A 22,395-nucleotide genomic window follows, 5' to 3' on the forward strand; every position below is an offset into this window, starting at 1 on the left:
GTTTATTGCATAGAATGATAGTTTTGCCGGATAGAATGATACTCTGAGTTGATAAAATGATACATTTGACTGACTGATAAAATGATAAAATGATAGGTTTATTTCATAGAATGATAGTTTTGCCGGATAGAATGATACTCTGAGTTGATAAAATGATACTTTTGACTGATAAAATGATACTCTGAATTTCACCAAATATCACGTAAAATGATAAAATGATAGGTTTATTGCATAGAATGATAGTTTTGTCGGATAGAATGATACTCTGAGTTGATAAAATGATACTTTTGACTGATAAAATGATACTCTGAATTTCGCCAAATATCACGTAAAATGATAAAATGATAAAATGATAGGTTTATTGCATAGAATGATAGTTTTACCGGATAGAATGATACTCTGAGTTGATAAAATGATACTTTTGACTGACTGATAAAATGATAATATGATTGGTTTATTGCATAGAATGATAGTTTTGCCGCATAGAATGATACTCTGAGTTGATAAAATGATACTCTGAATTTCGCCAAATATCACGTAAAATGATAAAATGATAAAATGATAGGTTTATTGCATAGAATGATAGTTTTGCCGGATAGAATGATACTTTGAGTTGATAAAATGATACTTTTGACTGATAAAATGATAAAATGATACTCACAGCAGATAGAATGATACTTTGAGTTGATAAAATGATACCTTTGGCGAATTGAATGATAGTTTTGCCGGATAGAATGATAGTTTTGCCGGATAGAATGATACTCTGAGTTGATAAAATGATACATTGGCTTATATATGTTAGGTTTACAACATACAATGATAGTTTTGCCGAATAGAATGATACTCTGAGTTGATAAAATGATACTTTTGACTGATAAAATGATAAAATGATACTCAGAGCAGATAAAATGATACTTTGAGTTGATAAAATGATACCTTTGTCGGATAGAATGATAGTTTTGCCGGATAGAATGATACTCTGAGTTGATAAAATGATACTTTTGGCTTATAATGATAGTTTTGTCATTTTATAGGTCGAAGTATCATTTTATCGGCTGCGAAATTAAATGAGCGAAATAACAGTTTTACCCCCACGCTTTTTTTAATGAAGTAAATCTAAGTTTGAATCTCAACCGCATGATTAGAAATATGTGTGGTCCAGATTTAGTTATAGGGTTATTACGGAAATTGGGGTTATCAATATAACGCACCCCTATATATATATATATATATATATATATATATAAGGGAGCGTTATTCTCCTATTCATCACTTAGATCCTTTATTCTTCTTAATATGGGCCGTTAGATCTCATTCATCAACGGTCCAGATGATCTGCATTATTACACTATAATGGTGCAATATTAGTCGGTGTGCATTATTCAACTGAAAATCTGCATTATTACACTAATGGTGCATTATTAGTCGGTGTGCATTATTCAACTGAAAATCTGCATTATTAAATGACACGTGGCATCAATCTAACCGTCGGATGACAAAATCGTGGGGCTGAGATCAAGAAGGAAAAAGGAGGAAATATGCAAAAAAGAAATGAATACATCCCTATATATATATATATATATATATATATATATATATATATATATATATATAGGGGAGCGTTATTCTCCTTTTCACATCTTAGATCCTTTTTCCTTCTTAATATTACGCGTTAGATCTAAGGCATCAACGGATCAGATTGATTCTATAAAACTGGTTCCGTATTGCATTATAGAAGGTGGTTGTATGCATTGCAGGGTTATTATTGACATTTGACGGAAAAGTAACTGCCACATTTTGGTATCTGCGAATAATGCACCACATGGTCACGAGTAATGCATATAATTGACTATATAATGCACAATATGTGAACTGCAATGCATACGAATAAGATGTACCATGTTATGATGTTTGGACACACGTTTCTTGTTTCCCCTAAGGGTTTAATAAGCTTAGGGGCTAGGGTATAGTATGTAATCTTCACATGGTAACGAGTAATGAATATAATTGACTATATAATGCACAATTTGTGAACTGCAATGCATACGAACAAGATGTGATGTGTTATGATGTTTGACACATGTTTCTTGTTTCCCCTAAGGGTTTAATAAGCTTAGGGCTAGGGTATAGTACGTACGCATTAATAACAAATTATAAAACGATACGAATAATTCACCAAATTGTCACGAGTAATGGATGTTATTAACTATATAATGCACAATATGTGAACTGCAATGCATACGAATAAGATGTACCATGTTATGATGTTTGACACACGTTTCTTGTTTCCCCTAAGGGTTTAATAAGCTTAGGGGCTAGGGTATAGTACGTAGACATTACTAACAAATTGTTGTTATTGGAATATACGTATGTGCATTATGTAGCTGTTAATTGTCATTATCTCAGTATATTATGCATTATTAGAGGTATTGTGTATATGGGTTAATCAACGGATTGAAGATTACATACGTGCATTTAGTAATGTCTACGTACTATACCCTAGCCCCTAAGCTTATTAAACCCTTAGGGTAAACAAGAAACGTGTGTCAAACATCATAACATGGTACATCTTATTCGTATGCATTGCAGTTCACATATTGTGCATTATATAGTTAATAACATCCATTACTCGTGACAATTTGGTGAATTATTCGTATCGTTTTATAATTTGTTATTAATGCGTACGTACTATACCCTAGCCCTAAGCTTATTAAACCCTTAGGGGAAACAAGAAACATGTGTCAAACATCATAACACATCACATCTTGTTCGTATGCATTGCAGTTCACAAATTGTGCATTATATAGTCAATTATATTCATTACTCGTTACCATGTGAAGATTACATACTATACCCTAGCCCCTAAGCTTATTAAACCCTTAGGGGAAACAAGAAACGTGTGTCCAAACATCATAACATGGTACATCTTATTCGTATGCATTGCAGTTCACATATTGTGCATTATATAGTCAATTATATGCATTACTCGTGACCATGTGGTGCATTATTCGCAGATACCAAAATGTGGCAGTTACTTTTCCGTCAAATGTCAATAATAACCCTGTAATGCATACAACCACCTTCTATAATGCAATACGGAACCAGTTTTATAGAATCAATCTGATCCGTTGATGCCTTAGATCTAACGCGTAATATTAAGAAGGAAAAAGGATCTAAGATGTGAAAAGGAGAATAACGCTCCCCTATATATATATATATATATATATGGGTGCATTATAATGATAACCCCAATTTCCGTAATAACCCTATAACTAAATCTGGACCACACATTTTTAAAATCACGTGGTCTAGATTCAAACTTAGATTTACTTCATAAAAAAAAGCACGGGGGTAAATATGTCATTACGCTCATGATAAATTTTACGTATCCAAATTTCGCTCATTTAATTTCTGAATTTCGCTCATTTTATCAGTCAGTCAAAAGTATCATTTTATCAACTCAGAGTATCATTCTATCCGCAAAAACTATCATTCTATGCAATAAACCTAACATATATCATTTTATCAGTCAGTCAAAAGTATCATTTTATCAACTCAGAGTATCATTCTATCTGGAAAAACTATCATTCTATGCAATAAACCTAATATAATCGGCACAATACATAATATCCAAACCTACAAAGCAGTAAACGTATCATTTTATCAACTCAGAGTATCATTTTTATAAGGTTACTGTCATTTTATCCGCTTAGATTATCATTTTATTAGGTAAAAGTATCATTTTATTAAACAAAAATGTCATTTAATACACCAAAAATACCTATCATTCTATCGGCTGAAAGTATCATTCTACCCGGCAAAACTATCATTCTATCGGCTGAAAGTATCATTCTATCCAGTAAAACTATCATTTTATGCAGTAAACCTAACATTTATAAGCTAAAAGTATCATTTTATCAACTCAGAGTATCATTCTATCCGGCAAAACTATCATTCTATGCAATAAACCTAACATATATCATTTTATCATTTTATCGTTTTATCAGTCAGTTAAAAGTATCATTTTATCAACTCAGAGTATCATTCTATCCGGCAAAACTATCATTTTATCAGTCAGTCAAAATTATCATTTTATCAACTCAGAGTATCATTCTATCCGGCAAAACTATCATTCTATGCAATAAACCTATCATTTTATCATTTAATCATTTTATCAGTCAGTCAAAAGTATCATTTTATCAACTCAGAGTATCATTCTATCCGGCAAAACTATCATTCTATGCAATAAACCTATCATTTTATCATTTTATCATTTTACGTGATATTTGGCGAAATTCAGAAATTAAATGAGGGAAACGACAGTTTTACTCCCGCGCTTTTTTTTATGAAGTAAATCTAAGTTTGAATCTCAAAACTATCATTCTATGCAATAAACCTATCATTTTATCATTTTATCATTTACGTGATATTTGGCGAAATTCAGAAATTAAATGAGGGAAATGACAGTTTTACCCCTGCGCTTTTTTTATGAAGTAAATCTAAGTTTGAATCTCAACCGCATGATTAGAAATATGTGTGGTCCAGATTTGGTTATAGGGTTATTACGATATTTAGGGGTTATCATATGATCATAACTCTATATATATATATATGATCACAACTCTATATATATATCTATATATATAGAGTCTCATTATTCACAAATCCACTCTTAAAGACCGAACCACCGAACCATACCAAATTAGGGTTTTTAGATCTAGTTTTTTATGGATAAGAGGCACAAATTTATCAATTATTTTCGCCTTCATCACTAGCGTATTTAATTCATCCGAAAGTAAATAAGTCATACTAACATGTTACGAAGATTTAACTTCATTCCAGTAGAATTATTACTTCATCCCAGTACGTAAATGCAGTTTCGCCGTCACATGTCGTTCTTTCTCTCTACAATATCTATCACCACCGCTACAACGCTAATATGATGTAATAAACACATGGAATGATGTAATAAATTATTGGAATGAAGTATGTGTAGAAGCATTTGAAGTCATATTGGAAAGTAGTAAAAACCTTATCCAATGAAGTAATAACGTTTCTGAATGAAGTAATAAACGCACTTGAATAAATTGTATTTTTTAATGTAAATAAAGTAAAAACTCAGGTCAATGAATTCAAATGAAACATATGTTGAATCATTTCAAAATCTACTAGAAGAAAGTAAAAACATGTTGTAGTTTCAAGGTATTACGTACGGAATGAAGTAATAAACCTATACAATGAAGTAAAATGGGCTTGTAATGAAGACTGAAAAATTTACACAGCAACACATCTCATCAAAAAAACTAAATCTAATGGCCCAGATTTGGTCTCTAGTTCGGTCTTTAAAATTGGTTCGACATTGATCACAACTCTATATATATATATATAGGGATGTATTCATTTCCTTTTTGTATCTTTTGTTCTATTGTTCTTTTTAATCTTAACCCCACGATTTTGTCATCCGACGGTTAGACTGATGCCACGTGTCATTTAATAATGTAGATTTTTAGTTGAATAATGCATACTGTCTAATAATGCACCATTATAGTGTAATAATGTAGATTTTCATTCTAATAATGTACACCGACCAATAATGCAAATTTTTTGTCAAATAGTGCAGATCATCACAACCATCCAATTCGAGGATCCAATGGCTGTGATCTGATTGAAGCTTGGACTGAAAAGCTGCGAATGACCTTAACACACCCCTATATATATATATAGATATAAATATAAATATATATGAACATATGATGTTACGTGTAAAGGATGTTAATCATCATGAAATATTTTAGTAAAAAGAATAAGTGCTTTGGATTATTAGTGTTCATTTTGGTCACCATTTATCGGAAAATTCAATACACGCGAATCACGATGATAGTATATATTAATTTTTTTGATAGGAAGTATATATATTAGGAGTACAAATACAATAAAGCAAAATAACTAAAAATAATATTATTAGTCTTGGTCACTCCAATCATTATTGTTCTGAATAAAAATCTAGATATTATTTACACTAAAACTTAGATTGATATATAATGTTGAACAAAAAAAATAACAAAAATAGAGAAAACGGAAGTCCATGCTGAAATTAAAATTTTAAGAAGGAACAATTCTCCCAAAAGCTTGAGACAATCATCCAAATAGACCTAATAATAATCAAAAGAGACATATGGTTTTATACCATCCCAAATTCTTTATTTTTCAAGATATATAGCTCTTTCAAGGACCTATTTTTATAAATAATAAGAATCCTATTCATATATGAACTTAAAAGATGAACAAAGGAAAAAATTATTCATCCTATTTAATATGTAAATGAAGTTAAAAGATGAACGAAGGAACAAATTTTCAGTCACCACACTCTCAAACGTCTTCGTTGGTTATTCAGTGAAAACACTAATATTACCAATAATATGGCTCGTCCCAAATTATTAGTCAATTAGGAAAAAGAGTCCATTTGATTTATCACCTCCTTTTCCAACTCAACTACTGATCAAGACGTTCTCCTCGCCTTCAAAAGCGCCATCAATTTGGAGCCCGGTTCCATCCTGCTCAGCAACTGGACCACTAGCGCTTCCGTCTGTAGCTGGACTGGCGTCTCATGCAGCCTCGACCACCAAAGGGTCACGGCCCTCAATTTCTCCGGCTTCCTCCTCCACGGAACCATCTCTCCGCATCTTGGAAACTTAACGTTCCTTCAATCTCTGGACTTTAGCTCCAACAATTTCACCGGCTCCATACCCTCAGAGCCATATGACTCCGTCATTATAGGAGATGAATATTTACAGTATTTGTCTCAAAATGTAAATATAAAGTTAAAAAAGGATCAATAATTGGATTATTTATTTATGAACCAGAAATATATTTTATATTAAAAGGTGATATGTTAAATACAAAATCAGCCACAAACTTTTTCTAAAATTCCTTAGACCAATCACACTTCTCATTGGATCCCTGCATGGGAGTCCATATTTGAAAGGGGAAAAAAAGAAACTGTATTAAACAGTGGATGCTTTAAAATAGCTAGAAATGTATGTTGGTCCTCCTTTTTGGAATAAGAATGTATTATTCTTATGTTCTGAAATAATGGAGTGATGATTAGCATCCTTTACACTTAACATCAGTCATTATATTTTAATATATATAGCTAGTACTATATATATATATAGGGAGATATCAAAATAAAAATGCATTTAAATCCAGAAATGCAGCCCAAATGTTGGCCCTATGATTAGATGATCTAATGGTCAATAATTAACCAAAAATCTGGAAGGTCATAATTAAGCAATTTTAGGTCATATTATAATATTTGGGTTTAATGTCATGCTAAGATCATTTTACGTCATGCTTTGTTAGCATGACCTAAATATTAACTAACTATGACTTAAAAGTGTCACACGTATGATATTGTTCTGCGTTTTTGTATTTAAATCTAGTTTTGTATAGATCAAACCATATATATATAGCACTAGCTATATATATTAAAATATAATGACTGATGTTAAGTGTAAAGGATGCTAATCATCATGAAATATTTTAGTAAGAAGAATAAGTGCTTTGGATTATTCAGTTCATTTTCGGTCACCATTTAATTATTGGAACATGCGATGCACGATGATACTTTATATATTAATTTCTTTTACATGAAGTATATTACTACAATAAAGCAAAATAACTTAATTGAATTTGAAAGAGTTTTAATGACAGGAATACAAATAATATTATTAGTCTTGGTCTCTCCAATCATTGTTCTGAATAAAAATTTAGATAGATATTTACACTAAAACTTTATAGATGGATAACGTTGAACTGGTCCATTTATTGATTAACAAAATAACAAAAAAGAAAAAATGGAAGTCCATGCTAAAACTAAAATTTAATGAAGAACAATTCTTCGAAAAGCTTGACACTATCCTCCAAATAGGCCTAATAATCATCAAAAGTGACATATGGTTTATAAATTATACCATCCCCAATTATTGTTTTTTTTCAAGATATCTAGTTCATTCAAGAACCTATTTACTCCACCCATCTCCCAAAAACAGAATAGTTTTATCATTTTGAGTTGTCGGCAAAATTAGATAAAGTGTTAATATGAAAAGTTTTTTTAACAAGTAATAATGTAAAATATTAGTCTATTAAGAAGAGTCTATTTAATTTATTAACATGTGGGACAAAGCTTTTGTTTTCCACGTTGGGAAAGAGAGAAAATCGGGAGTGGGGTTCGTGTTTTATTGAGGTATCAGAAAAAGAAAAGAAAACAAAACAAAAGTTTCATGAGTGGATAGATGAGTCATGGAATTATAAGTGATAAATAACAGTAAAGGTAAGTCATGTCACAACTTTAAGAAATTTAGACAAATAAACTATATTAGAAAAATGAAATCATAATAATTTGAAATGTAAATTGATGAACTACATGCACCAAATTATTGGACTAGTCGTTGAAATACATATGCTCGAATATATAGCTAGAATCAAAATAATACTCCCTACGTTCGCCAACAATTATTCACTTTAGTTACAACACGAATTTTAAAAAATATACAGCAAAGTGGATTGAAAAAGCTATTGAAATATGTGTCATACTTTTATAAACTCTCTTTATCCCTTTACAAATTAAATGTTTTCTTTTTTGCATTGCATACACAGATAAGAAATAAATTGTCACATAACCCAATCTTTTTAAGAAAAATACTCCATCCGTCCCATGTTACTTGCACTGTTGTTTTTCGGCTCGTCATAAACTCCTTACACTATTTATAATTTAAGTTAGAATTAATGCATTTAATTAATATGTTAGATTAAGTTAAGAGCTTCTTTATTAAGTGATGTCTTATTATATTTAAAATTCTAATTTAATTACACTAAAAAATCAATCTCAAATTTACGGCCTAAAATGAAAAGTGCGAGTAACATGGGACGGAGAGAGTACATAGTAATAAAAGATAAGAATCTACATAACCTCTAGTTACAAGCGCACATAACAATCGACCGATCTCAAAATACAATTTTTGTCTAGAATCTAGATAGTGATATTGTTCCAAATGTGCATACCATCAGTTGGATTGAATTATTTATAAGAATCAAGAAAAACCATTAAAAAAGTTTATATAATATACTCATCCATATGTGTTTATAATACTTTAATTATTTTTTTTATATCTCTTATACTTTACTAATTTCATACTAAACTCTTATTATTTTCAAATTGCCATGCTTTATGAAGGGTGGACCTAGCCTAGGTCAAGCCACCACACCAACAGGGGGCTTGGATGTGCCGAACCCTATACCCCATTTCCGCCCTTGGCCTAGATGTTCTAGCATCAACATAGAAGAAAGAAAATAGAAGACCAGAAAATAGAATAAAATAGTGGCAGCGTGTGCGCATTAGGTTAGATATTTTCTTTGCAAGGCATTGTACTCGCTTTGAAAAAATAATAGTTGTGTAAAGTAATCAGAATGGAGAGAGGTAAACTAAGAGAAAATAATGTACGGAATAGTCTTCTCTATATTATTTTTTCTTACTTACTTTTTTTCTATTTTAACTATTTAATATCATATTTCCCAAATGGGTGTGAACAAAAGCGTCTCGCATATCTGTGGATGGAGGGAGTATTAATCTACCAATCTCCACTAGCCCAATTATTAACCTGGATTGTGTTTAGTTAATTGGTTGTGGGCTAAAACCAATGGGTTTAGTTTCATTGGGTCAAATAGAACCAGCCCATTAGTCAATCTCATTCAAAAGTAATGTAAATGGGCTTGGTACAAGTTTATTTTCATTAATTGTATATCATTTAATAAATGGCTCCATTTAATTTGAATTCATAATACCTTATTTTATAGATTTATTTTGATTTTAGTATTTCTTTAGTTTAATTTTATATATTTTTAGATCCGTGATAAAATATTGTAGAAGATGGAGACGGAGACGGAGACGGAGGAGAAGATGAAGAGGAAGAGAAAGCAGATCTGGTTAGACATAATCTTCCCTTTCATCTGTTCACAGATTTCGAAATCCCTCACGGAAAATCAGAATCAATAGCAAACTAATGGATTGCTTCTTCTACACTCAGTGTTAGAGCTTGATGTTTACATATGCAATCCTTTCACTGGTCAATACATCAAGTTGTGCTGCCCCAGGCAATGCAAGTCGGATATTTATTTGATGAGTTATGGATTTGGTGTGAGCAAAATAAGTGGGAAATATAAGGTCGTTTGTACCAATGTGAACGCTGGATCCGGCTCTTTTCATGTGTACACCCTCGGAACAGGAACATGGAGGCGCGTTGAAGCCGGCTCTGTTTGTGGCTACACATTCTGTTACAATGCACACATTGTATGTAACGGCAACCTCCATTGGTCGGTATATGATTCGACTCATACCTTATGGATTTGTGGTTTTGATCTTGAAACAGAACGTGTTAGCATCTTCTCTGCTCCCGCCGTTGATCGATGTGTTGCAAATGTGAAGTTGAATGTTTTGAGGGACTGCCTTTGTTTGTCTTACACGCAAGGTTATAAACTTGTCGTCTGGTTGATGAAGGATTACCGAGTCGGGGAATCTTGGACCATAGACTGCAAGAATAGTGTTGATTTTGATATTGATCTTGTTTATGATTTTGATTGCCATGATATGACTGTTCATCCAATCAAACTGTTCAAAAATGGTGACATTTTGATGTTGTTTGAAGATAAGTGCCTCTTCTACTACTCTCATGAGACAAGGACTAAACAAGTCGGTATGCTTACGGATGGAAATCCAAAGGATGCGGGTGAGGATGACATTAGCTTTGCCATGATTTACACTCCAAGGGTTTTCTCACTTAGGAATCAGATTCGAGAATGTGACGTCATTCTAGTCAATACTTTTTGTCTGCATTTGTGTTTTGTTGTTATATGGTCTTGTTCGTGTCGAACTGATACACACTATATGTCGAGCCTAGCTAGTATATATATTGTGCTATTGTTTTATCTTGTTCTAGACTTCTAGTTTGATAAAGTTGCTCTACTTTTGTTCTTTGTTGTATCAGATCGTGTCAACATGAATTTTATCGTGTTATTAATCCATTATCGTGTTCGTGTTTGCATGGGATGTGTATCTGATCATGTTAGAGGTTTTCTTCTCTTGTGGTGTTCGAGAATAATGTTGCGTTTTGTGATCGTGTTGGGCTATTATACATATCTACACGAGGAATGTAGGGATTGAGAACATCCCTATTGAACGAGAAGCGCGAAGATTTCTTATTTTGGCCTTGCGAAGATCGTTAACCTTAAAGATAACCGGTATAGAACCCTAACTAGCGTGAGATGCACGCAAGGCTACCAAGCTCCAAAGTTGCTGGCCAACCTCTCCATCACCTCCAAATCCTTGTACAACTTTGGAATGGTGACTGCGTGTGTTATTCTTGTATAGAGGAGGATGAAGAAATTGTCATCTGGATGATGAAGGAATACCAAGACGAGAAAGCAATCTTAGACCGTAGTGTACAAGTTGAGTACTTGTGATTTTCAGTTTGATTTTGATTGGGATTATGTGTGTTGATCCAATTGAACTTTTCAAAGATGGGGACGTTTTGATGTTACTGAATAAACATCGGCTCATCTACTACTCCAACAAGACAGGAACTATTCAACAAGTCGGGTATATTTGAGGATACAGTTGAGAAGGGGTTACTTTACCTCACTGGTTTTCACTCCTAACCATTTCGGATTCTCTACTTTCGTTGCTTCAATGCATGTGCTCTTCGTCTTGTCTCTGTGAATAGCCGTGGATTTAACGTCAATACAATTTGTGGAATTAATGCAATCTATTTAGCTTCATAAATACGAATTATTTAATGGACAGTTTAAAATAAACAAGGAAATAAATCTTCAAGTATGAAACATAATCTTGACATAATCTACATTCTAATGAAAAATAATTTAAAGGAAAAATCTACTAAAAGAAAAGATTTAAACTAATTAAGTAAAAACGTCAATATCAATCTATAAACTCACTATTTTCCGTTCTGCGTTTTTAAATTTATTTTTTGATGTTTTGACTTTTAATTTAGCTTTTCTTTTATGTTTTTACAATTTTATAAAGGACAATTTAGCCTCCTCTTAGCGAGCCAATAGAACACCCCTCGTAATACTATCGGGCCGGGATGTGGAAGTCTTGGGTTGGGGTTTCAAACTTGTCTGCGTGAACAAATTCATAATTAGATTTATTAAAGCCCTAATTCTTATTCACAGCTGCTCTGCCTCTTCTACACTAATGGGGCGTGATTTCTTCCAAATTCTGCCGTCAGAATTAACGACCAACATCCTCTCACGCCTCCCATTCCGAAGCGTTGCAATCAGCAAATGCGTTTGCAAATCATGGCTCAATCTGCTCAATTCCGACTACGGCAAAATAAAACCCCCTCCCGCCCTAGTTTGCTTCAAGAGGAACCCACCTCATTGCACGATTTTCGAAATCGAAGACAAAGACGAAGCCGATTATGAGAGCCACGATCTTCACTACATTCCGCTCACAGATTTCGATATCCCTTTCAGAATCAGTGCAACGGAATGTACCACTGCTAATGGATTGCTTCTTCTATACTCATACACCAATGATCCTGTAAATCCTGTTTACATATGCAATCCTCTCACTCGTGAACATATCCTGCTCTGCCCTCCTAAGGAATACACCTCAATTAAATGTTTTACGTATTTTGAATTTGGTGTGAGCGAAATAAGTGGGCAATATAAGGTGGTCTGTTTGGGTGGGATCTTCGAATCCATGTCGGTTCATGTATACACCCTTGGAACAAGATCATGGAGGACCGTTGAAACCGGGGCTGCTTCTGGTTTCGAATTCCGTTGGGATGGACGCGCTGTATGTAACGGTAACATCCATTGGACAGTGGATGATTGGGTTCGACCCTTCTATCGTATTTGTGGTTTTGATATTGAAACAGAATGTTTTAGCATTTTCTCTCCTCCTCCAGCCCTTCATGTCGGTGGAGTTGAGGAGTTGAATTTGGAGTTGACTGTTTTTAGGGACTGCTTGTGTATCTGTTACACACGGGACTACGAAATCAACATCTGGTTGATGAAAGAATATCGAGTTGAGGAATCTTGGACCATAGAGTACAAGTTGAGTACTATTGATTTAAATAACAATGTAAATTGGCTTTATCCTATCAAAGTTTTCAAAGATGGCGGCATTTTGATGGGGCGGTACAATGTCCTCATCTACTACTCCAACAAGACAAGAACTACTCAACAAGTAGGTATATTTAATGATGCAGATGCATGGGAGTATTACTTCACCTTTCCCAATATTTTCACTCCTGTACTCTTCTCACTACAGAGTTTCGCATTAGAGAATGTGATCTCGTTCTAAATTGCAATTTTAGTCTATGTGTTTTGTAGTTATCTAGTCATGTTCGTGTACAATGTTTCTCTATTGTGTGATTTTTAGGTTTGGCCTTATTGTGTTGGCCCCACACGCACTATATGTCATTTTGATCCACTTATTTTCTCTATCTCAATTACTCGGTTAGCTAATCCTCTCTCGTGTTTTGAAATATATACTCTCATCAAAAAATCACCATCTCTTTAATGTTTTAGTATACACTATTCATTGCTTAACAATTTGTGGAATTCAATCTATTTATCTTCATAAATTAAGAGTAATAATTTAATGGACTACTCCTACGAATTCTCAATTAGGAAGGTAAATCAACTTAAAAAAAGGAAATAAATCTACATACTAATGAAAATAATTTAAAGAAATAATGAAAAAGGAAATAAATCTACATATTCTCAATGCGTTTGTGTTGAATGTTCGTGTGGTGTTCCGCCAATTGTGCATTAAAACTCGTATGATTTCAAATGTTGTCTATTTTTCAGGGATGAAAGGAGTACATATTTAGGCGTGATTTGGTGATATTAGGCATAATTTTATGATATTTATTTCCTAAATCTTAATTAAAGTCTCCAAAATATTTTCCACATAATATTAGACGTGAGTTAGGCGTAATCTTATTCTTTCCATATATTATCAGACGTGATTTAGGAGTAATATTTTCTAAATCTTAATTAATTCTTAAATAAAATCATGTAATATTTTTTATATAATATCTTAAATTCACCCTATAATCTTAATCTAATCTCCTAAATCTTTTTCATATAATCCATTATTTTGTTTTATTAAATATTTCCTCCAATTTTATTAAATCAATATATTTGTATACGTATATTAAATATATTCTACAAACATATCCAAATCTTCTAAATCATTTATTTATGATTTGATTAAGATTTAAGAAACAAATATCTAAATCAAGCCAATATTATACACCAAATCATGTAACTAAATCACGCCTAATATTTTGTCTGAGTTTTGGCCCATTTTCGGAAGAGAAGAACCCTGATTCTTAATTTTCTTAATTTCTGTTGTTAATGGAGGTTGATTACTGGTGATGTTTTGATGTTGCTGGACCGTTCTATTCTAGTCTACTACTCCAACAAGACTAGAACTCTCCAACAAGTCAATATGTTGAAGGATGCAGATGCAAAGAAGGGTTATGCCCTGATTTTCAGTCCTAGCCTTCTCTCACTCAAGAGTTTCGGATTCGAGAATGTGATCTCGTTTTAGTCCATAATTTTAGTCTACATACGTGTTCATGTCGAATGTTTGGTTGTCTTTGTAGGCTCATCTGAAACTATTTATGGATTGATTGTTATTCATCCGTAGCTTGTTTGTGCCATCTAATGAATTAAAGGTGGTTTGTGGTCTATTGTCTATAATCTTGCTCTAGCTTATATTGTTAAATTGCTTTGTTGTCTTAATTTTACAAGATGTGTTCTTGTTGAAGGTTTTCTTATAGTGGATTACTGTCTTTCAAAGTTATTGGACTCATTTTTTGTGGATGCACCAAAATAACAAAGATGAGTATAATTTGTGGAAAGGAAGTGTACAGTAAGAAACCCTTATCTTTGCTGCGATGAGTTCAAGTTTTGGTATTTCATCATATCCAGTATTTTCTCTGTCCCTTACTTCGTTAATTCTATCTCTCATTTCTTTACAAATATACTCATAAAATCACCATATCTCTTTCTTGTTTTTGTATAATCTACTCGTTTCTTAACATTTTTGTTTCTAATATACACTCTTCGTTCCAATTGTGTTTGCATTTGTACAAGATGTGTTTGAGTTGAATGTTATATTATAGTGTGGTGTTTGGATTTGCTAGAGTGATTCAAGTTTTGGTATTTCACTCAACATTTTAAAAATCAGACCGAATATTTAGGTCTTCTTGAATAGGAAAAATCGATCTTTTCGATCATGAAACGATCGATGGTTGACCCGATTTGGCATCGGTTATGTCCCAGAGGATAGGATGGTTGTGGGTGCCTTATTAACGGGACGGACAAGGGACGTGCATTGTGAATTACCTTAATTGTTTCAAGTTATAAGATCTAGCAATATTTTTGGAAAACAATCTAGCTAGTTCATATGATGACGAAAAGATATTTAGTTTGTAAGACGATTCATCTATAACCGATAATTAAGATCAAAGGAAAACTATAGAGTAAATGACGAATTGTTGTTCATCATTTAAATAAAATCTAGTTGATCCAAATAAAAACTTTTTAAAGTACCAAGCTTATAAAATTTTATACTAACAAATTATGATCTTTCCTTTTCTTACAAAGCTATATGGTTATAAATATTCTATTACGTTACACTAATTAAGAAACTAGTTAACTCATTAACAAGCCATCTAATTGGTTGTTGGCGTGTGAAGAAATTTCAACTACTTTGAATATTCTACATAAACGCGTTTCTAAGAAAAAGAAGACTTTTCCAAATAGGAAGGCAAGAGTCTTATCTCCCATACTTTTCTAATGCATTTCCTTACAAATACAGCCAAAATTTCAACAAGTTTATTATCATACAAAACTCTCCCAACAAATGAAGGAGGAATTCTTCACAAATCTACCATCACACATCACCATCGACATCCTCTCCCGACTCCCCGTCCCAACCATTTTGCGATGCAAATCCGTTTGCAAGCCATGGCTCGATCTTCTCAACGCTCAAGAATTCATCAACCATCATCTTTCCAACTCCACCCCCGTCCTAGCCGTCTTCCACGAAGACCTCTCATCACAACAACTCTACATATTCAAAGACGAGCATAATCTCGAGCACCATGAGCTTCACTACAATCTCCTCATCCCCAACTTAAAACTCCCCCTTGAAGAATTTACATCAACGCCAGCCAACGGCCTCCTTCTCTGGCGCAACACCAACATCAGGCCGAATGCCCTTTCCATATGCAATCCAATCACCCGTGAATATATTGAAATCCATTCACCTCAAGACTTTGACTACACGTACCCTCAAGTAGTCACATTTGGATTCGGAGCCAGCAGAGTAACCAACGAACATAAGTTAGTTAGGGTTTTCCATGATTGCATACGTGATCAAGGCACGTATAGAGTATTACGGATTCCCAAATCCGAGTGCCACGTGTACACCCTTGGAGCCGGTTCATGGAGGAGGGTCGTCGCCCCTCCCACTCCCTTCGTGTATAACTGTCGTTCCATTGGGGCGTTTCTGAATGGAAATCTTCACTGGCTTGTGCTTGATTTAGATAACAAGCCCATGATATCTTGCTTTGATCTTGAAACAGAGATGTTTCGCGTATTCTCAGCTCCTCCTCCGCATCAAGGAGGAGGGCTTCTGATAGACGTGTTTGCTTTGGGGGAAAGCCTTTGCGTGTGTGATAACTCATCCGAAGATGAGATTGTTATCTGGTTGATGAAGGAATATGGAGACGAGAAATCGTGGAGAAAATAATATGTGATTAGAAAAAGTGAGGACTATAGGGGTGAGTGTTATGAAGTAGTTCGGCCACTCAAAGTGTTCAAAGATGGAGACATGTTGATGGCGTGGGGTGACTTCTCCCTCTTTTACTATTCTAGTAAGACAAGAACTATTTCGGGGATTGAAATGTTTGGCTGTGCTAATTCAGTCCTTCTGTTACGGACGTTCTCCGTAACGAGCCCGTGATCTTCCTTCTCGACGGAACAGCGAGCAATTCCCACGACAACCTCGCGGAATTGATCGAGAATTTTGCTGGTTCGTGGACGTCTTCCACGCGACAGCAAAGAAACGAAAGTAATTTACTTGTTGCACAAGATAGGTTTAGGGAAAATATTTCATTCATAAAATTAATGTGTGGATGAAATACCCTATTTTATACTAAGGACCCTAGGGCGGTTCGACGTATCCTAAGACATCCGGGAAAAAACCGCAAAGAAAACCCGAACGGGGCTTATAAATCAGGCCCGACTCAACAGTAATTAAATTAATGTTCACAAATCAATAAAACATAAAAGGAAAGAAAATCAAAAGGACTAATAAAAAACACACGGCTACTTCTTCTACTTCTTGAACTTGCTTGGAGGCTTGAGCTTGTCTCGAGGCCTCAAGGATCTTGTCGTCGCCGACATCTCTTCCTTTCGGACCCTCACCCTCGGTGTTGGCTCCGGGAACGCTGGAGGCGCCGTTTCCAGCTCTGCTTCTGCGTGCTGCTCTGGGGCTGCGGCTGTTGTCAGGGGATCCGTATCAACCCCCCCTCTGTTAAGAATGGCCTTGTCCACAAGGCGAACTTCCGGGAACTGCCTACCAATCTCCTCGATCGGCTCCCACGTCGGCGTGGAAGCATCATCTTCCCACTGCACCAGGCCCTGTTTCTCCGGGCGACCGTCACGCACACTGACACGTTCCTCTAATATTGCCACCGGGCGGACCACCGGCCTATCCCCAACAAACTCTGGAGGCAATTTCACCCCGTCCACATCGCCGTCACCCGCCACAAATTCCCGCAACAGGCTCACGTGAAACACATTGTGGACTCTACTCCCTTCCGGGAGACGCAATTTGTAAGCCACCGGGCCAACCCTCTCCAAGATTTCGAAGGGCCCGTAGAACCTCGGCGCTAGCTTTGCCGATAGTGGTCTGGCCACTGAGTGTTGTCTGTAAGGCTGCAGTTTCAGCCAAACTATGTCACCAACGTCAAACTCTACATGTCGGCGGTGTCGATTTGCTACATCCGCCATCCGCTGTTGAGCGCGCAAGAGATTTTGACGCAGAGTGATCAGCAGCTCCCCCCGTTGCTTAATAATATCTGCCACATTAGGCGGCGTTTTTGCCGATGGCGGAGACGCGACCAGGGAGGGCGGCTCTCTTCCATATAAGGCCCTATAAGACGACGTGCCCAACGCGGAGTGATGGAAACAATTTAGTGCTAGTTCAGCCCACGGTAGGAAATTCGTCCATTTCGAAGGTTTATCGGACGCGAACGCTCGGAGATACTGCTCCAAACCCCGATTGCGGACCTCTGTCTGCCCGTCCGACTGCGGATGATAAGCTGTCGAAAAATGAAGTTTGGTGCCGCTCAAACGCATCATTTCCTCCCATGTTGCGTTGAGGAAAACCGAATCTCTATCCGACACCAGGGTCTTAGGGAATCCGTGGTGTCGGACCACCGTATTTACAAACAGCTGCGCCACTCGGATGGCGTCGAATTTGGTGGGGAGTGGGGCAAAGTGAGCATACTTTGAAAGCCTATCCACCACCACCATAATGGTCGTGTACCCGCGGGATTGGGGGAGCCCGGTGATGAAATCCATCGATACATCCTCCCACACCTGCGATGGAACCGGTAGGGGCTGCCACAACCCTGCCGGCTTGCGCGTCGAGTACTTCGTGGACTGGCACACCACACATTCATTCAAGAACGTCACCACGTCCTTGCGCATTCTCGGCCAAAAGAAACCTGCCGCCAACAACCGGAATGTTCTCTCATGCCCCGGGTGACCCGCAATTTGCGAGCAGTGGTGCTCTTGCAGCAACGCACGTTTCGCCTTGGACTCCGCGCTCACCAGCACCCTGCGATGGTAATATATAAGGCCATCTGCCCACGACAAATGCGAGGGTGCGGCACCCGACTTGATCTTAGCCGATAGCTCAACTAATTCGGGTAATGATGCGGTTTCATCTTGCAGAACCCGCAATATGTCGGGTACTGGTCTGGAAATGGCTGCTAGTAGCTGAACCTCCTTTTCAACAGTCGTCTCCTGGACGTGGGCATTGTCACTGGGGAACTCATCTGGCTGAGCCGCGGGCACATCGTGTTGGCGGGACAGAGCATCTGCCGCTTTGTTCGTGCTGCCATGTTTGTATTCGATCATGAATTTGTACCCCATCAACTTCCTGACATAAAGCTGTTGGTCCGGTGTTTGGACCACTTGTTGGAGTAACTCTTTCAAACTCCTCTGATCTGTTCGGATAATGAACTCGCGCCCCAAAAGATATTGCTGCCACTTCTGCACGGCTTCCACAATAGCGTACAATTCTTTATGATACGTAGACGCCACTCTCCGGCGAGGTCCCAGTTTCTTACTAAAAAACGCGATCGGATGATCCTGTTGCATTAGCACTGCGCCAATTCCTACTTCGCACGCGTCCGTCTCTACGCAAAACGGCAAGTTGAAATTTGGCAGTTGTAGGACCGGGGCCGAGGTCATCGCCGTCTTAAGAGCCGTAAATGCGGTCTCGGCCTCGGGGGACCACCGAAATGCTTCATTCTTTAGTAGATCCGTCAAGGGCGCCGTGATCATCGCGTAATGAGCGACGAAGCGGCGGTAGTAGCCCGTCAAACCCAAGAAACCCCGTAGTTGCTTCACTGTTCCCGGCGTAGGCCACGCCGTCATCGCCTGCACTTTGGTCGGGTCGGCTTTGAGGAGACCGTCGTCAATGATGTGCCCCAAATACTCGACCGACATGCTACAGAAGGAACACTTTGAGAGCTTGACGAAGAACTTATTTGCTTGGAGCAGCTCAAGAACTGCCTCCAGATGTCGGCTATGCAACTCGAGGGTCGGACTGTAAATCAATATGTCATCGAAGAAGACAATAACACACTTTCTGAGAAATGGCTGGAAAATAGCATTCATCGCCGCTTGGAAGGTAGACGGGGCGTTGGTCAACCCGAAAGGCATAACGAGAAACTCAAAATGGCCGTCGTGAGTCCTGAAAGCGGTCTTGAAGATGTCGTCCTCGCTCATTCGAATTTGGTGATAACCCGAGCGAAGGTCTAACTTTGTAAAATATTTTGCACTGCCCAACTCATCAAAGAGTTCATCCGCCGTAGGTATGGGAAAATGATCCGGAACGGTTGCCTTATTGAGGGCCCGGTAATCAATGCAAAAACGAAAAGTGCCGTCTTTTTTTTGGATCAACAATACTGGGGATGAAAAAGGACTATGGCTGTGGCGAATAATACCTTGCTCCATCATATCACGAACTTGCCTCTCAATTTCTGTTTTCTGGAAGTAGGGGTACCTGTACGGTCTGACATTAATCGGTCTTGTTCCCGGCAGAAGATGGATCTGATGATCGAATGGCCGCGGTGGAGGCATACCGCGGGGCTGCTCAAACACCGCCTGGTGCGTAGTCAAGACCTCCAGAATTTCGGGCGGTAAATCAGGGGGAAAAACATCGGCCCCGTCCACCGCGTCGGCCCCACTGTCAATTGGCACAATCTCATAAAACTCGTGGTCCAATGGTTGTGTCGTCAATGTGTATAACGAATGAAGAGAGATTTGTTTTGGTCCCGGCATCAAGCCTTGCAAGAAAACTGTCCGCTTTCCGTGGGTAAATTCCAACGTCTTTCTGACAAAATCCGCCGACACCTTCCCCAGCGATTCCAACCAATGCATCCCCAAGATCACATCCGGTCCATGGTGAGCGAGAATATGGAGATCCACCACAAATATGTTGCCCTGCATCGTTAGCTTCGTGCCCCGCGAGATGTGGGTACAAAGCAGGGATGCACCGTTACCTACTAACACCCGGAACGGTCTGATTGGTGTCAGCTCTAATTGGAGTATCTCCGCGATTCGCGGTTGGAGGAAGTCCAAGGTCGCTCCCGTGTCAATCAATACCCGTACGTTGGCATCGCCCAGTGTTCCTTGTACAATAAACGGTTTCGAGCTCCCGCGGCCATCCAAGGCGTGGAGGTGCGATAAATCTGCAGTAATTAATTCCTCCTCTGGCACCTGATCCTCCGCGTTATCCTCCCGCGGGCTGTCAACGTCGTCGTCAACATAGCAAAGAAGTTTAGCCTTGCAAACGTGGCCCGCGACCCATTTTTCGGGGCAATGGTAACAAAGCCCGCGGCGGGCTCGCTCCGATTTCTCCGCATTAGACACCCTGATTGGGTACGGCCGGGTCCTCTCTGTGTCGCGGCCCCGCGACTCCTGCAGTTGAGGGCCTGAAGCAGGGGTAGAAATGGGGACCGGGGTGGCCCTTTGCTCCCGTCCCGACCACTGACGTCGCGGGTAAGGCGACGGCTGCTGCGGCCGCTCCTCCTGTGTTGCGGCTAAACGCAGCGCCAATGCCATTGCCTCCGCCAATGACTCCGGGTTCTGCAATTCGATCTTTTCCTGCAGGGGCTGCTTTAGCCCTTGGATAAAGATAGGAATCAAGGCTGACTCCGATAAATCGGTCACCCGATTGAGATATCGTTCGAACGTTGCGTGATATTCCGCTACGGTGGATGTTTGAACCAGCTTGGCTATCAAACCAGTGTAGTTTCGGAAGCTTTATGGGTCAAATCGATGTCTAACGTCGTCCAAAAATTCCGGTCAAGTAACAAACCCATTGGTCTCTCTATAATTAAATATCCATTCTGAAGCGGGGGGGTCAAAAAGCATTACCACATAATGCAAGCGCTCAGTCTCCGGAATCCGCTTGTGATCGAAATAATATTGTACGCGGGAGATCCAATTTGGCGCATCCGCCCCGTTAAAGTGTGGGGCGTCCATCTTCACACCCGATGAATAATCAGACCCCTGGCGTGGAACACGCTCTCGACGCAGTGTCGGGCCCCAGCCGGAGACCCCGCGATCCTCGTAGCCATCGTCATCCCAATTGTCGTGCCAATGAGGTGGGTCCCAATTATCTCGACGGCGGCCCGTACTATATCCCGGATCATCGCGGCGTTGAGAGAGGCGACCTCCCCTGCCCGGGAACCCTCCGTCCCCGAAACGTCACCGCGACCACCCCGACCAGGTCGTCCGCGACCCCGACCCTGTTGGCGGTATGGACGATCAAACTCCTCGCGGCCGGTCCGACCGTTCCCGCGGTATTCTTCCCACTCTTGGTCGGCGTCATCCCAGACGGTCTCGTGATGTTCACCGTGTGTCGGCGGTCGGCGCTCCAAATTGTCGACCCGCCGATCCATCTTATCGAAACGCGCATTCAATTGCGCAAACCCTAGCGTGATCGGGTCCGTTGATGGGGGTGGACCCCCGATCTCGCTCACATTCCGC

General features: G+C 38.2%; 3 protein-coding genes across 3 annotated transcripts; all 3 read left to right on the forward strand.

Moving 5' to 3' along the window:
• Window positions 1-9,928: 9,928 nt before the first annotated feature.
• On the forward strand, window positions 9,929-11,517 carry LOC121780106. The gene is made up of 3 exons (XM_042177627.1): window positions 9,929-9,984; window positions 10,153-10,784; window positions 11,426-11,517. The coding sequence occupies exons 1-3, from the start codon at window positions 9,929-9,931 to the stop codon at window positions 11,515-11,517; spliced, it is 780 nt and encodes a 259-aa protein (XP_042033561.1).
• A 665-nt stretch (window positions 11,518-12,182) lies between these two features.
• LOC121780107 (F-box protein At3g07870-like) lies at window positions 12,183-13,384 on the forward strand. The gene has a single exon (XM_042177628.1). It carries the CDS (start codon window positions 12,269-12,271, stop codon window positions 13,382-13,384), a length of 1,116 nt encoding a protein of 371 aa, XP_042033562.1. The 5' UTR covers window positions 12,183-12,268.
• Window positions 13,385-15,960: 2,576 nt separating this feature from the next.
• Window positions 15,961-17,276, forward strand: LOC121779404 (F-box protein At3g07870-like). Its single transcript, XM_042176738.1, has one exon. It carries the CDS (start codon window positions 15,962-15,964, stop codon window positions 16,850-16,852), a length of 891 nt encoding a protein of 296 aa, XP_042032672.1. The 5' UTR covers window position 15,961; the 3' UTR covers window positions 16,853-17,276.
• Window positions 17,277-22,395: the final 5,119 nt, after the last annotated feature.

This window comes from Salvia splendens, chromosome 19, assembly GCF_004379255.2.
Source record: "Salvia splendens isolate huo1 chromosome 19, SspV2, whole genome shotgun sequence".
Classification (NCBI taxonomy): Eukaryota; Viridiplantae; Streptophyta; class Magnoliopsida; order Lamiales; family Lamiaceae; genus Salvia; species Salvia splendens.

Coding starts and splice junctions, on each gene's coding strand:
- LOC121779404 (XM_042176738.1), top strand. CDS start 15,962: ATGAAGGAGGAATTCTTCACAAATCTACCATCACACATCACCATCGAC.
- LOC121780106 (XM_042177627.1), top strand. CDS start 9,929: ATGGAGACGGAGACGGAGACGGAGGAGAAGATGAAGAGGAAGAGAAAG. Junction 9,985..10,152: donor AGGAAGAGAAAGCAGATCTG/GTTAGACATAAT, acceptor GTGCTGCCCCAG/GCAATGCAAGTCGGATATTT. Junction 10,785..11,425: donor TGGAAATCCAAAGGATGCGG/GTGAGGATGACA, acceptor ATTCTTGTATAG/AGGAGGATGAAGAAATTGTC.
- LOC121780107 (XM_042177628.1), top strand. CDS start 12,269: ATGGGGCGTGATTTCTTCCAAATTCTGCCGTCAGAATTAACGACCAAC.